Source organism: Cyprinodon variegatus, unplaced genomic scaffold, assembly GCF_000732505.1.
Source record: "Cyprinodon variegatus isolate N-32 unplaced genomic scaffold, C_variegatus-1.0 Scaffold267, whole genome shotgun sequence".
In the NCBI taxonomy this organism is placed as follows: Eukaryota; Metazoa; Chordata; class Actinopteri; order Cyprinodontiformes; family Cyprinodontidae; genus Cyprinodon; species Cyprinodon variegatus.
The window spans coordinates 105,574-119,142 of record NW_015150720.1 but is presented as its reverse complement, the minus strand read 5'-3'; the positions used below and the strand labels follow the sequence as shown (position 1 = coordinate 119,142).

The 13,569-nt window shown below is 35.6% G+C and overlaps 2 protein-coding genes across 4 annotated transcripts in view; one reads left to right on the top strand and one right to left on the bottom strand.

The window, feature by feature from the left end:
- brd8 (bromodomain containing 8) overlaps window positions 1-3,176 on the bottom strand; it is a 32,095-nt gene extending 28,919 nt beyond the window's left edge. For all 3 annotated transcript variants that reach the window (XM_015382782.1, XM_015382784.1, XM_015382783.1), the window contains exons 1-2: window positions 2,823-3,176; window positions 2,410-2,506 (exon numbers count right to left, since the gene is read on the bottom strand). In XM_015382782.1, coding sequence (XP_015238268.1) covers window positions 2,410-2,506; window positions 2,823-2,841 — 116 coding nt within the window. In that variant the 5' untranslated portion in view covers window positions 2,842-3,176. The remainder of the gene's footprint in view (window positions 1-2,409; window positions 2,507-2,822) is intronic.
- An 8,019-nt stretch (window positions 3,177-11,195) lies between these two features.
- gng8 (guanine nucleotide binding protein (G protein), gamma 8) lies at window positions 11,196-13,217 on the top strand. The gene is made up of 3 exons (XM_015382790.1): window positions 11,196-11,314; window positions 11,836-11,958; window positions 12,953-13,217. Exons 2-3 carry the CDS (start codon window positions 11,875-11,877, stop codon window positions 13,079-13,081), a joined length of 213 nt encoding a protein of 70 aa, XP_015238276.1. The 5' UTR covers window positions 11,196-11,314; window positions 11,836-11,874; the 3' UTR covers window positions 13,082-13,217.
- Window positions 13,218-13,569: the final 352 nt, after the last annotated feature.

The following is a 13,569-nucleotide window of genomic DNA, read 5'->3' as shown; positions in this document are numbered from 1 at the left end:
TATATTAAATGCTCAGTACCTCTTCTAGTTCCAGTGCATATGTAAATACAATACATTTATTTGGCGTCCCTTGAATCTATTATTTCACTTTGTTTCGTTTCATGATACAAAGAGAATATTTACAAGATAAGAGTGGGTTTTACCTCTGTACAATACTATCCATCCATCCATTTTCTAACATGCTTATCCCAAGTGGGGTCGTGAGGGGTGGTGGTGCCTATCTCCAGTAGTCATTGGGCGAGAGGCGGGGTACACCCTGGACAGGTCGCCAGTCCATCGCAGGGCAACACAGAGACAAACAGGACAAACAACCATTCACACACACACTCACACCTAAGGGGACCTTAGAGAAGCCAATTAACCCGGAGCCGGAGTACCCGGAGAGAACCCATGCATGTTCAGGGAGAACATGCAAACACCATGCAGGAAGACCCCAGGCCGGGAATCGAACCCGGAACCTTCTCGCTGCAAGGCAGCAGTGCTACTTACTGCGCACAATACTATATCTCCAAAATAAGGAAAGTATAAATCCACGTATAACAGACATATTTAGACCATATTCTGTTAAATAGGCACAGATTTACCTGCTGTCTTAGTCGCTGGTAATTTCAAATGCTAAACTTTTCAAAGTCCTAATTCCTCATTCATCAGAGCCGGTTAAGCTTCAGTCATTGATAAACAGCATCAAGTGTGTGTAGTCATGGGCGTAGGTTTGCATAGGGACCATAGGGACATGTCCCTACCAAAATTTTGGACCGACCTATTTGTCCCTACCAATAATTCGATTTTAATAACATGTTTATTGAACATGTTTTTAATTTACAATTCAGCGTGGTGGATCAAGCCAATTCTTTTTCTCTCGCAGCTTAGTAGCTGCTGCTGTCGCTCCGTCTGTGTGCTGCCCAGTCTTTCCTGTCCCTTAAATCAATAACTGTGCTGTTTAACTCCACTCTCATTGGTTGTTCTGTCTCAAGTTCCGCCTTCTCTCTTCCTGATTGGCTGTTTTCTAGTCCGTATGCGTGTGCGTGCTTGGAGCACGAAATAAGAATTTTATTCACGCTAGTTACTTCAAATAATATTAGGAAACTAGTCCTAATGAAAAAAAACTTAATTGTATCTACACTAAAACAGACGAACGCTGCTGATAGCTGATTCTTAGCCATAGCCGACTGAAAAAGAAAATGCGAAGGTTTCCCTTTTAACAATACTTCATTACAGTTACTGTTTTCATTTTATGACGACCCTTTGAGGCAGTTCAGCTATAAATAGCAGGTGTTATTTCTTTTATAGAGTATAACAACACGAGATGGCGCCTAAAGATCTGCTATTTTTGTTTAGAAAGCATTATTACGGTTTCACTTATTTTGAATATTATTAGCTTACAGACAAGATGGTGTTATATTTTCTTTTAATAATTGTTAAAAGTGATTTTATATTAAATTAAATTTAATCACATTCTTAATGTCGTGTTTTGTAGATGATGCCGCTACATGTAAATACAATAAATGCATTTGTGTCCCTTGAATGTGTTATTTTGCGTTGTTTCATGATACAGAGAGAGCATTTAAAAAATAAGAGTGTGTTTCACCTGTTTACCTTTGCACAATTATATATCTTCAAAAGAAAATACAGTATAAATCCCCATATAACAGGCATATTTAGACTATATTTGATTAAAGAGGCACATATTTACCTGCTGTCTTAGTCACTGGTAAGTTTAAATTGAAACCTTTTCAAAGTGGAAACAAGTCCTAATTCCTCATTCATCAGAGCCGGCGACGCTTGAAACATAGATAAACAACATCTAGTGTGTGTAGTGCTTATAAAATTAGTATAAATGTAGCAAGAAATGCTGCTTTTCTCTTTAAACGAAATGCACCCAGATGCTCACATCAAGCATAAAAAAAGCATGCATATTTTTGCATAGGTAAAATTACATTAATGAAACTTTGGGCCAATAGTGTTCCTACCAAAGTGGAACTCAAACCTACGCCCTTGCCTAACAGTCATGTTTTTTGCACTGTGGGAGGAAGCCGGAGTACCCAGAGAGATCCCACACATGCTCAGGGAGAACTTCATGCAGAAAGACCCCGGGCCAGGAATCAAACTCAGTCAGTCAGTCATTGACAAACAGCATCTAGTGTGTGTAGTGCTTATAACATTTGTATAGATGTAGCAAGAAATGATGTGTTTCTCTTTAAACGAAATACACCCTGATTTTCACGTCAATCATGAAAAAAACGAGCATGCATATTTTTGCATAGGACCAATGACGTCAGACCAATAGTGTCCCTAATCAAACCTACGCCCTCATTCACACCTCTGGCCTCTATGCTGTATATCAGTAACACCTGATGAAGAGTTGAATGGATGGTTCTGGGCTGACTGGGCGGAAAGAGGAAGCTTTACCAGTTCTGATCCCCGCTCTTCATGACAGATGTGGCCAAACACAGCTTCTCCCTCACTGACCATGGCTCCGTCGGTCCAATCACAAGCAGCTTGTGCTCTACACATGTGGGAAGGGTGAAGACGTTATTTATAAATATACACACATAGAAATAAAACCTTTTTTTTTTTTTTTGCTCTGTTGATGGTTTCGCTCACATAGGCCTCTGGGGAGCCTGACATGTTTTCTCTTTAGTTTCATGAACTATAATCCAACATTAAATCGGACAGAAAACCAAAATGTCGTTAGTGTCCGTTAATGAGAGCTGAGCGAACAGCTGTGCTTTAGATGGAGCCGTCAGCCCGCGGTGACATGCATTAATCCCTGCAGCGGAGCAGGGCTGCCATGAAGGGAAGTTAGTGCACCAGTTACTCACTTCCAGCCCCGTTTGCCATCTTCCTGTCATCCCGACCTTCCCTTCATCTTGTTGGGAGGAGAAAAAAAAAGCCGGCGGATAAAACGAAGCTAACAGCCGCCGAAGAAGATTCAGCCAAACAGTTTACGTTAATCAGTCTTTTCCTCTTTCTCTCTTAGCTAGCTCGCTGAATCACGGTCCCAGCCCTGCGTTTCTTCTCTGCTCTAACTTAGCTCGGGAGCTGCGTTCAGTTAGGAGAAGCAGAAATGTTTCATCTGGCCTGAGCGTTTATAGAAACTAAGCTACCGAGCTGCTGAATATTCAGCTCACTCCTCTCAGGGTTTTCATTCTAGCTAGCAGTGAAGTGTCCCTTCACGCCCACCTCAGTTATGATGATGATGATGATGGTGGTACAACCCTGAAGACTGAGCGATTTTCACAAGTTAGCCTGTTTTGGGGTTTTAGGCGAATCTATGAGCTCTCTTGTTTCCTAGAAATGATTAGCTTCATTGCATCTGGGAAAATGTATCATTCAACTCAATTTATTTCTATAGCGCCAATTCACAACATATGTCACCCAAAGGCACTTTACAGTTCACCAGATCATACAGTCAAATTGATTCAAAGTTTTCTATCTAAGGAAAAGCCGTTGATTAGCAATCCCTCACACTAAGCATGCTTGTTGTGACAGTGGAGAGGAAAAACTCAGGAGGAAACCTCCAGCAGAACCAGGCCAACTTCCATGTCAGGGGATGGAGAGAGCACATCCAGCCTGTTACAGCCAGAGAAACAAGACTACACTGAATAAAAAAGTGATTGGATGTTGATGGCAGTCACAGCCAAACAGGAACAGACGAGTCGAAGCTACTATGAGGAAAAGCAGGGAGAGCAGAATGTTATAAGATACATAGAATAAGACACATGAAAGGAACCAAAGGTTGTCCTTCTAATTTAGCCTGTAGTTTAATTTCCAACACTAAGCATGTGTTATAAATAGCAGGAACATTCTGATTATGACTTAATATTTCATTAAAGTTTTTTGTTTTTTCCCTTACCCTCCAGTGCTACACACAACATGATTTCATACTCCTGGGGTTTTCATACTATTTTTACTTTTTTCCCACGTTTTTCCGATATATTACAACAGTTATGGTTTTTGATACTGGCGATATATTTCAAATTAATTCAGTTTATTCATATAGCGCCAATTCACAACACATGTCACCTAAAGGCACTTTACAGTTCACCAGATTATACAGTCAAATTGATTCAAAGTTTTCTATCTAAGGAAAACCAGTTGATTGCTTCGACTCATTGACTTGAAGCATGCTTGTAGCGACAGTGGAGAGGAAAAACTCAGGAGAAAACTTCCAGCAGAACCAGGCTCAGTGTGAGCGGCAATCTGCTGAGGCCGACTGGGGTTCAAGGAGACAGAAACAGAGATACAAAAAGCAACTGTAAAATGCGACCTGGTCCAGGAAACACATAGCCAGGCAGACGAGCTCCGAGACAGTTCCCATGTCAGAGGATGGAGAGAGCACATCCAGCCAGTCACAGTCAGAGAAACAGGACTACACAATAAAAGAGCGATTGGGTGTTGATGGCAGTCACAGCCAAACAGGAACAGACGAGCCAAAGCTACTATGAGAAAAAGCATAGCATAACGTTATAAGATACATAGAATAAGACACATGAAAGGAACCAAAGGTCGTCCTTCTAATTTAGCCTGTAGTTTAATTTCCAACACTAAGCATGTGTTAAAAATAGCAGGAACATTCTGATTATGACTTAATATTTCAATAAAAGTTTTTTTTTGTTTTTTCCCCTAGCCTCCAGTGCTACACAAAACATGATTTTACACTTTTTTCGATACACTGCCCAGGGCAGCATCGGGTGTGAGGGGGCCAGATGCATCAGAACCAGTTTTCTGAACCAGCAAGTGAATTTTTAATAGGGGCCAAAAAGGAAAAGAATAACACACACACACACACACACACACACACACACACACACACACACACACACACACAAGGAGCAGATCAAGAGCTTGTTTTATATTTTAACCTCTTAATATCCACTTCATTTTGGGTAATCGCTGCCTATTTTGCATACCCAAATGGGAAAGCAAATTACTTAGGAACTGTAAGCCCAAATTACATGTGCAATACATTATTTGAAAGCTAACACCCTCTAGTTTCCTAATAAGAAATTCAAACTGGGTGACTAAAACACAGACCAACCTGCATCAGGTCAAACATGACTCAAAGTTGTTGTTTTTTTATTCTCGGAAATGATAGGTCTTTTTTGAAAAGCAGTAATAAATACATTCTTGAGAAAAGCAGAGTTTATTGTATTATATTTGTTCTACATCATGTCAACCACAAATGCAGAAAATTTCAGACCTCTAGCCATAACAGTTTTTGTGTCAGCAATGACTTCACCTGCTGGTAAAAATTTTTACAGGTGGAATTTTATGCATGAATTATTACCCCTACTTAAGATCCACCAGGTTGCCGGTGACCCGTTGGGTTTTAAAAGGTTAAAGGTGCCATATTTTAAAAATAAAAAATCTTAACAATAAAACCCCAAAAGCATGTTTTTGCAGTTTGTGCAGGAAAATTAATCTCATATCAGGCACATGCTATGTGCCTAATATGAGATCTCCTTACTCAGCCCTCCTCTGGAACAGCTGGAAGAAAAAACTAAATTAATAAATCTAAATTAATAAAGAATTTTATATTTGTCTGTTATATTGAATAACCTGGGTATTTTAGGGCTTAACATTTTTTTTAATGATGATAACATTTATTCTTAATAAACTGCTTTAGAAGATCCTGAATTACTGAAATGAAAAAAATCTATTTCTCAAAAAAGACACATTAGGGCGTTCTATAATGTAGAGTGTAATATCTAATGCTAGCACAGGAACTACAAAATATGATATGCAACCTTCTATTTAATGCCCACCTCAACGGGGTGGCATATTTGATATTCAGCTAAATAACTTTCAGACTGTCATACATTTTTCTGTGAACACATGCCCAACTGGATGTCTGTTAAGACAAAAAAATGTTATGGTGACCCAAGCTCAGATCAACAACATTGTTTCAAAATCTAATTATTTTTTTATTAAATATAATTATCTATTAATAATAATCATTCAACTCCAAGTACAGCATAATCTAGGTAAAATATCATGACTAAACTAGTGAAACTCAAGTAAACTAAGATACTATGTACACAAAGAAGAAAGAATGAAAATGAAAAATGATGCAATATATATATATATATATATATATGTACATTAATTGACTAGAGAACATGATGGCAGGTGTAACAGAATTTAATCTTCCTCAAGCCAAACCATAGAAATGTCTCTGGTTACATATGGTAGGCCTCACTTGCTTCATTGGCAAGGTCCCTGAATAACAGGTAAAATAACAGGTAACAGAAAGTCTGTTTTGCAGAGTCTGGTGCTAAGATTACAAACACACCTACTTAACTTTGCCAGTCAGAAGGTTCTGGTTCCTGTGTCCTGCATGGCTTTAATGGGGTCTCTCATAAGGAGCCGCAAGAGAGGATGGGACAACCATGAAGCAGCTGCTTTGTCCCCATGCATGGTGGGGGGGTGCATATTCTTTTGAGTGTGTTTCATTAGGATCTTGCTAGAGGGGCGTTTGCAGTAGTAAGGATAGAACGACAGAGCAAACTGTATCTTCCTTTATCAATGCTTTGCAATGTCCAAAATTTATATCATGGTTTAATGCATTACAAGAGAGGACTCCACCAATTTTAAATTGATTGAGTTAAATTGTTTTTCTGAGTAAAAAGAAATGAGAACAGATAAGATAGATGGATTATGTGTAAACTCAGCATAATTATGCTAAAGTTAAAATCTCCAAACGGCTAAAATGAAGGGATATTGTACAGTCTTTATTCTCTATTGACATCGAGTTCAAAATCTCAAGTGCTGCTTAACCTAACCTGAGCGATTCTACACCTAATAGAGATTATTTACCACACAGTTATGCATTTTAATATTTATGTTGTTCTCGTACGAGCACACAAATAGATGTAGATGCAGATTCAGCATCAGCACCAGCTTTAAATTGGAGAAACAACAGATCCCAAAATGTAGATTAATAGCAGTCATGTAATTCTTCCTATGTCTCTTTTTCTGACATTTATTTGTGTATTCCATTTAACTGCGATGTCATTGATTTAATTTATTTTTAAGATGAGATAATAACTGTCTCAAGATTACATTTTTTTAGTTTATTAAGGAATATTTAGAACACTTTAGAGTCATTGTTGCTAAATTAATATAGTAATATTAAACAAATTAGGCCAATACATTTTTTTTTTTTTAGATAGTGATGATTATATTTATTGACTTATTGTGAGAATCTTACATTATTTAATGTATTTTAAAAGACATGGCTAAACTTATATCAAAATATTTCCCTAAAAAAGCTGTATTGATATCTGATTGGTTACAAATATATAACTCAGGCTTGAATTATTCATTTTGATGTAGCAGAAGTTTCAGCCAAATCAATAACCGGGGCATCTTTGGTGAGGCCCTGGAAACAGCAGATTAAGAAATTATAGAAAAGCATATTGTCATTTAAACAACCTCATTTTTGTTATTCATAAAATTGAATTTAGTACATGAAGAAATTGCAGAAATGCTTGTATTCACACATGAAAGAAAACAATATATATGTGTCAGTTAGGTTCAGAGGCCACAAACTAGAAAAACTGGTTCGGGTTTTATATCCAGTGGAAAAGTCAAAATCCTTCAAGGCATTCAGGAGAAATGGAAACAGGTGTTGGCATTATGGGAAGAATTCCCATAAAGCTTTTACCCAGGAAGACCAGAATAAAAATACATTTTGATAAAGTATATTTTTACAGTTTTAAGTTTTCTGTCTTGAAATAAATTATATGTCATTATCCTTATTGTTGTTTATTATAAGTAAACATTTTAAAACCTTTTAGTTCTACATGATTATATTGTAGGCAGAGGAGAGTAAAACAATCTATAGCAATAAAGCAGTAAGCAGCACTTCCACATATCAATCATTTATAAAATGCAAGTGTTTAATGTTCTCTTTATATACGTTGGTATAAAATGATTAATTTATGATAATTTAAACAAATTTATTAGGTACTTTTTAACACAACAGACCTAATTCTGCTCAATTTACAATGTCCTAATATCCAATGACTTTAGCACCATCTAGTGGTAGAAAAAGCACAACACATCCACTAGTCAAAACGATTCGTATCCAAAATTTATAAAATAAAAATGAAAGAGTTAAAACTATAATCCTGAGACATATGCTAGAGTATGCTATCTTAAAGTATTGATAGCAGAAGAATTTTATAAATTAAAATTATTACAGCTCACTTTTATCCGTTTTAAATTATTTTCAGACGTGTTGTACCAAAGAATCATGCTTTAGAAAGAGTAGCACTCTACTTCATCATATATTTACTTCATTAAAAGTAAAAAAAAGTTACTTCTTTAGAAATGATTAAAGGAAAAGTGAAAAAGTATTTGGTAAAAAAAAAGGCTAATAAAATACTAATTAACTAATCTACTTAATGATCATAACAACCAAATAAATATTTTACAAAGTAATGTAAAATTGAACAGACTCTTAAGTGATATGGAAATTCAGGTGTTTTAAATAATAAGATAAAATAAGAAAAAAACATATAAGATACAGTAATTAGCTACACAATAAAAAATTGATGGAATGAACACCTTTCAAAACACATTTTTCGAGTTATAAAACTAACCAAATAAATAGCGACAGTGTGTGAGAATAGATTAAATGACAGTATACCGTTTACTGTATTTTCACTCAACCTACAAATGACACAGTAAAATAACATTAACCAATGAACCTTGAGCACAAAAAAGAATGTTTCTTTTTTTTTTTCCCAAAAAGTTGGGTTTTTTTTTTTGTTCCTTTTTTTTCAAAACCAGGCTGGTTTTCATTATGTTAAGTTTCTTACAATGGATAAAGTGGCCAGAAATTTTACTCAAGTATAAGTAGTGATATTTTACCATATTTTTACTCAAGTAAAAGTAAAAACTACAATGCCTGTAAAGCTGCTGCTAAAAGTAAACATAATAGTTGCTTAAGTAAATGTAACTGAGTAAATGAAACTAGTTAATACAAACCTCTGATTGTGGTAACATAAATTATATTAATATTTGAGTTCATCCCCTTCTTTCAGCAGCGTCTTTCTAAGTTTGCATGCAAGGTGCAGACAAAAAGAAAACATTTGAGTGCAAGAGCTTAATTTTACACAGTGATGTAATATAAACTTTATTCATCTCTGATATCCACAAAAAAATTACAACCTGTGATTTATCATTACAAGGCAAACCTTTCTTTAAAAATGATTATTATCAGGATCAGTTTCCCTAATTTTTGGGCTATTTCAGTGTCAATCACTATTTAATCAAAATATAACCATAACTCCATTCCAAAAAGCCTTCATGACCACAAGACTCTGATGACATCACTTAAGTATTTTACGCTTTTTTCTTGTCTCTCCTTCAAAAGTGCTTTTGAAGTTGCAGGGAGAAATATTTAACAAAACTGTAGATTTCAGGATAATTTAGCAATAAAACACAGATTCTGAAAGACTGTACTGTCAGAGCCAAACCTTTGTTCAAGGATATAACATTTTAACCCTTTACAACCTAAATATAATTTTAATTATTTTGAAAGTCACTAGTATGCCTCAGTGTTTAGTGATATCCCCTTGATCAACTATATTGCTGTGCCTCTTGTGATTCTTGTGACTTAGACACGCATAAAGCAGAGATAGCTGGGAGGGTTTTTCAGTGACCCTTTGGGAAACACTAGAGAGTAGATCAGTACTCACAACTTTGTTTTCCTTGTCTTTGTGCATTTATTAGAGGAAAAAAAGGTCAATAAAACATAGATGGTTTTATAATATTACTGTATTTTGCTTTTGGACCAGCAACATGAATAAAAAGAATGCATGGCCAATTTCCCCAAAATGGACCATGCTCTTTTATCTACTGATTTGTTTGCAATTCTATTTTTAAATTTAGTTTATTGGACTTTATTTTTATTGCACTGCTCAGTTTTAATGTTTTCCAGAGTCTGATTCTCTTATATATCAGAGGAAATGCTATTAATAAGTATTCTAACTGCTTTTTAAAGCCTTTCCATACAGTTTGTTGTGAAATATGGGACACATTGGTCGCACGCCTCTGCATTAATTTTGATGCATCATAAATCATAAATGAGCAGTATGAGACAGAGGGATGCTGGTGGACCTTGATGGCTAACACTAATAAATATGGCCTGTGATGTGATGCTGATAATATGTTAAACCTTATAGAACTGAATAATGCAAAACAACTAGCTAATTTAGGATTTCTTCTTAACATTAGCTCTTTTTACTCATAAGATCTCTATATCGTTCATGAAGGGAAGCCAATTACTGAGCGGAAACAAATGTTAATGAGGCACTTGACATTTAACTTCATAATACAGTCACTTTGCCCCCTACTGCTCCTTGAAATAACAGCCAGGAAAGGCTGGCAGCCTTTGAAGGAATGTGGTTACAGCGAGCAACATATATTGTTGAAACCAACTATTTACACACACTTCAGAAAAATACAAATGCTGCTTTTTTTCTAGTTATCTGACAATAACTCAAACTAGACCTTTCTTTTTTTTGTTTATTAAGATTTATTTCCCCTTTGCTTGAAATATCAGAGGTTTCCAAAGTATGTTGTTGACATTTAGTAGCATTATCCTTAATTATTCCTCTAACATACAGCAAATATAGATATACATTTTCACCTTGTGTGTACCTTGCATTTTATTATTATTTATATTATTATTAACAACATAAATCAGCTGATCTGCTTTACGTAACCTCAGAAAATAATTGCAGTTCAGACAAAAAAAATATAAGCAAATTCCAATAACAGATCAATCTAATAGAAAATGCTTCTCTCTGCTAAAATATTTGAAATGGAAAACACCTATTGTCCCTTTTCATTGGTCCTATTAGGTATTTCTTTGTCCCTGATGAATCAAAGTCTGTAATTCTATTTCCAAATGATTAATAAACTTCCTTGGGGATGTATTACCAACAGGAAAATTAAAGTCATAGAAATTATGATCCTTTTTGATCTTCCTTTCAGGTGTTACTACATTGTTTTATCACCTTTTTCAAGCTATTCTTCCTTTTTAACTGTTGGTCTCTCAGCTTTCCTGTTATCTCAGGACTAATAGAGACTTCGGAGATGAAGGTCACACCACAGGTTGCCTTTCAGTGCTGCATGGAGCCAATCCTGTTTGAAGGAGGGAACCTACTGAAGCCTTCCTCCTCATCTTCTGCAATTAATCTCACTTTGTTTGTTACTGTTATTGTGTGCGGTGAACGCTGTTGAGGACAAAAGGTGATTTGATTAAAAGAAACCAGCTGCTGCTTAGTTTTTCTTGCAGGTAAGAACATTTGTTTTTTGTTTCTGTGAGGAAAATAGTTGTCAATATTTTTACATGCATTTTAACTTATATTCTATTGCTAACATTTCTGCTGGATTTCAAATATAGCTATAAAATAAAGCATTTTTCTATTTTGGTTTGAGCAATACATGCTTTTGTTGTTAGATGCATACTAATGTATGCTATGCACAATTGGTTCAAAATTAACATCAACTTTTGTATTAAAAGTGAAAGCATTGCAAAAAGTTGAATCAGCTCTATATCACATATCTTTTTCAAAGAGTAACATGTTAATATTAAATGTATTTACACTTGGTGGCGGGATGATGCCCCTGGGGAAGGCTGCTCTGCCTCCGCTCCCCTACCCTCCTCCTTTGAGACCCTCCCTGCACAACTTGCACCTGAGACCCAGGGAGCAGAATTAACAAGCAAATTGAAACAGAGTAAACATTGCATTCAACACCAGTTATTTGCTCTATCTGATTCTATTTTTTCCCCTTTTGTTTTTGCTTTTAATGCAGATTTAAATTTGCTGCCAGCTGGAAGATTTCAGAGGCAAAATGTCTAATAACATGGCCAAGATCGCAGATGCAAGGAAAACGGTGGAGCAGCTGAAGCTGGAGGTCAACATAGAGAGGATGATGGTAAGTTTGCTCTACAATAAAAAGTCAATTCCTTTATTATCACAGCAGGTGTCGTTGTGTATGTTCACACTCACGCCCATACATATATGTATTCAGTGGCTTATTGATGCGGCTCACCACCCAGGGCAGCATATCTATGGGAGCTTCACATGCTAATTAAGAAGTCTTCTAAAGCAGATGTGCACCATGTTAGCACTGCAAGAAAACATGACCGTACAGCCTTTTGCAAAAGTTGGTACCTGTGTTACAGCTTCTAGTACGCCACTAAAAGGTAACCAAAGCATTTCTGAATAATGTAGACTGCATATGTATTCCTCTTGAGTAAAATACCCAGACATTCAAAACCAAAGGAACCTAAAGTGAGCTGAGTTTCTTGAAAGAATAGTTTGATATCTGAAAAAAATGTATTTACTTTTTTCTAAACATGTAGAAGCATATTAATTTTTTTTATTTAACAAAAAGCATATCCTTAGACTTTTTAAAGAGTAAAACCAACGGTATATAAATAGGAGAACCTTGTATGATTAATTCAGCACAAAGTAAATAACTATTTATATACCTACAGTAACTTAAAATAATACTATGAAGGTCTGATAAGTTGCATAAAAAGTAGGGGTTTGATCACAAAATGAGTGACTTGTCTTTCGGCCTCTTCATACAAAAACTTTATGCAAATACTGTCAATTGTGCACAGATGGGGATATTATGTTTTAAAATAAAATCTGCAAGTACAAACAGCAATAAGATTATTGAAATAACACCAGCACCAGTTAGAAATGATCTAAAGACCCGTTAGAAGAACCACAGTATCACGTCTATATACAGAAATATACAATGAGATTAATCCTGTGGGATAGACAGATTTAAATGTAATTCCATAGATTCTAGTCCGATCTTAAAGTCTAATGTGATGTAAGCAAATATGTTTTAAATCAGTGCATTCAAATAAGTCAAAGAGTAAAGTTTCATCTTAAAACACCTTTTTTTTTTGCAGGTATCCAAAGCAGCTGCAGAACTGATGTCCTACTGTGAAGCTCACGCTAAAGAGGACCCTCTGGTGACTCCTGTCCCGTCATCAGAGAATCCCTTCAGAGAGAAGAAGTTATTCTGTGTCATACTCTAACCACGTTGAAAACAGGATCTTTTTTTTTTTTTTTATATGTGCATCATTGTCTTTAATTAAAGCAGCTTTTTGGTGACCGTGTGAAATGATCATCTTTTCAACCTAATAATAGTGGCAATAAAGTTTTATTGATAAAGGGTGCAAAGTTCAGTTGAACAGCTCCACACTGCTACCTTGTGCACACAGTTTACACATTAACCAAATCATATGGCTGCTTTTTTTTACACTACCTGAGTATAATATCCTTTAAATCTTTTAAAACTAAATGAATGCCAGGGATTTATTAAAAATACAGACGATATAAAGGATTTATTTTTATCCTTATGGCTATTTACTAGATTTAGGTTAATATGTATTTTTAAAAACAAAGATTAATTTTTTTTAAACCCAACTCAAGTGGGTTTTTATGTGGCACGCTTTACTTTTGTTGTTAGATGAATACCTGAATAAACAAGCTGCTCTGTGAACAGGCACTTCCTGCCTGAATG

What these genes read in the sequence shown, in the direction of transcription:
- gng8 (XM_015382790.1), top strand. Translation starts at nt 11,875, where the DNA reads ATGTCTAATAACATGGCCAAGATCGCAGATGCAAGGAAAACGGTGGAG. An exon ending in TCAACATAGAGAGGATGATG is followed by an intron (nt 11,959 to 12,952) that starts GTAAGTTTGCTC and finishes TTTTTTTTGCAG; the next exon opens with GTATCCAAAGCAGCTGCAGA.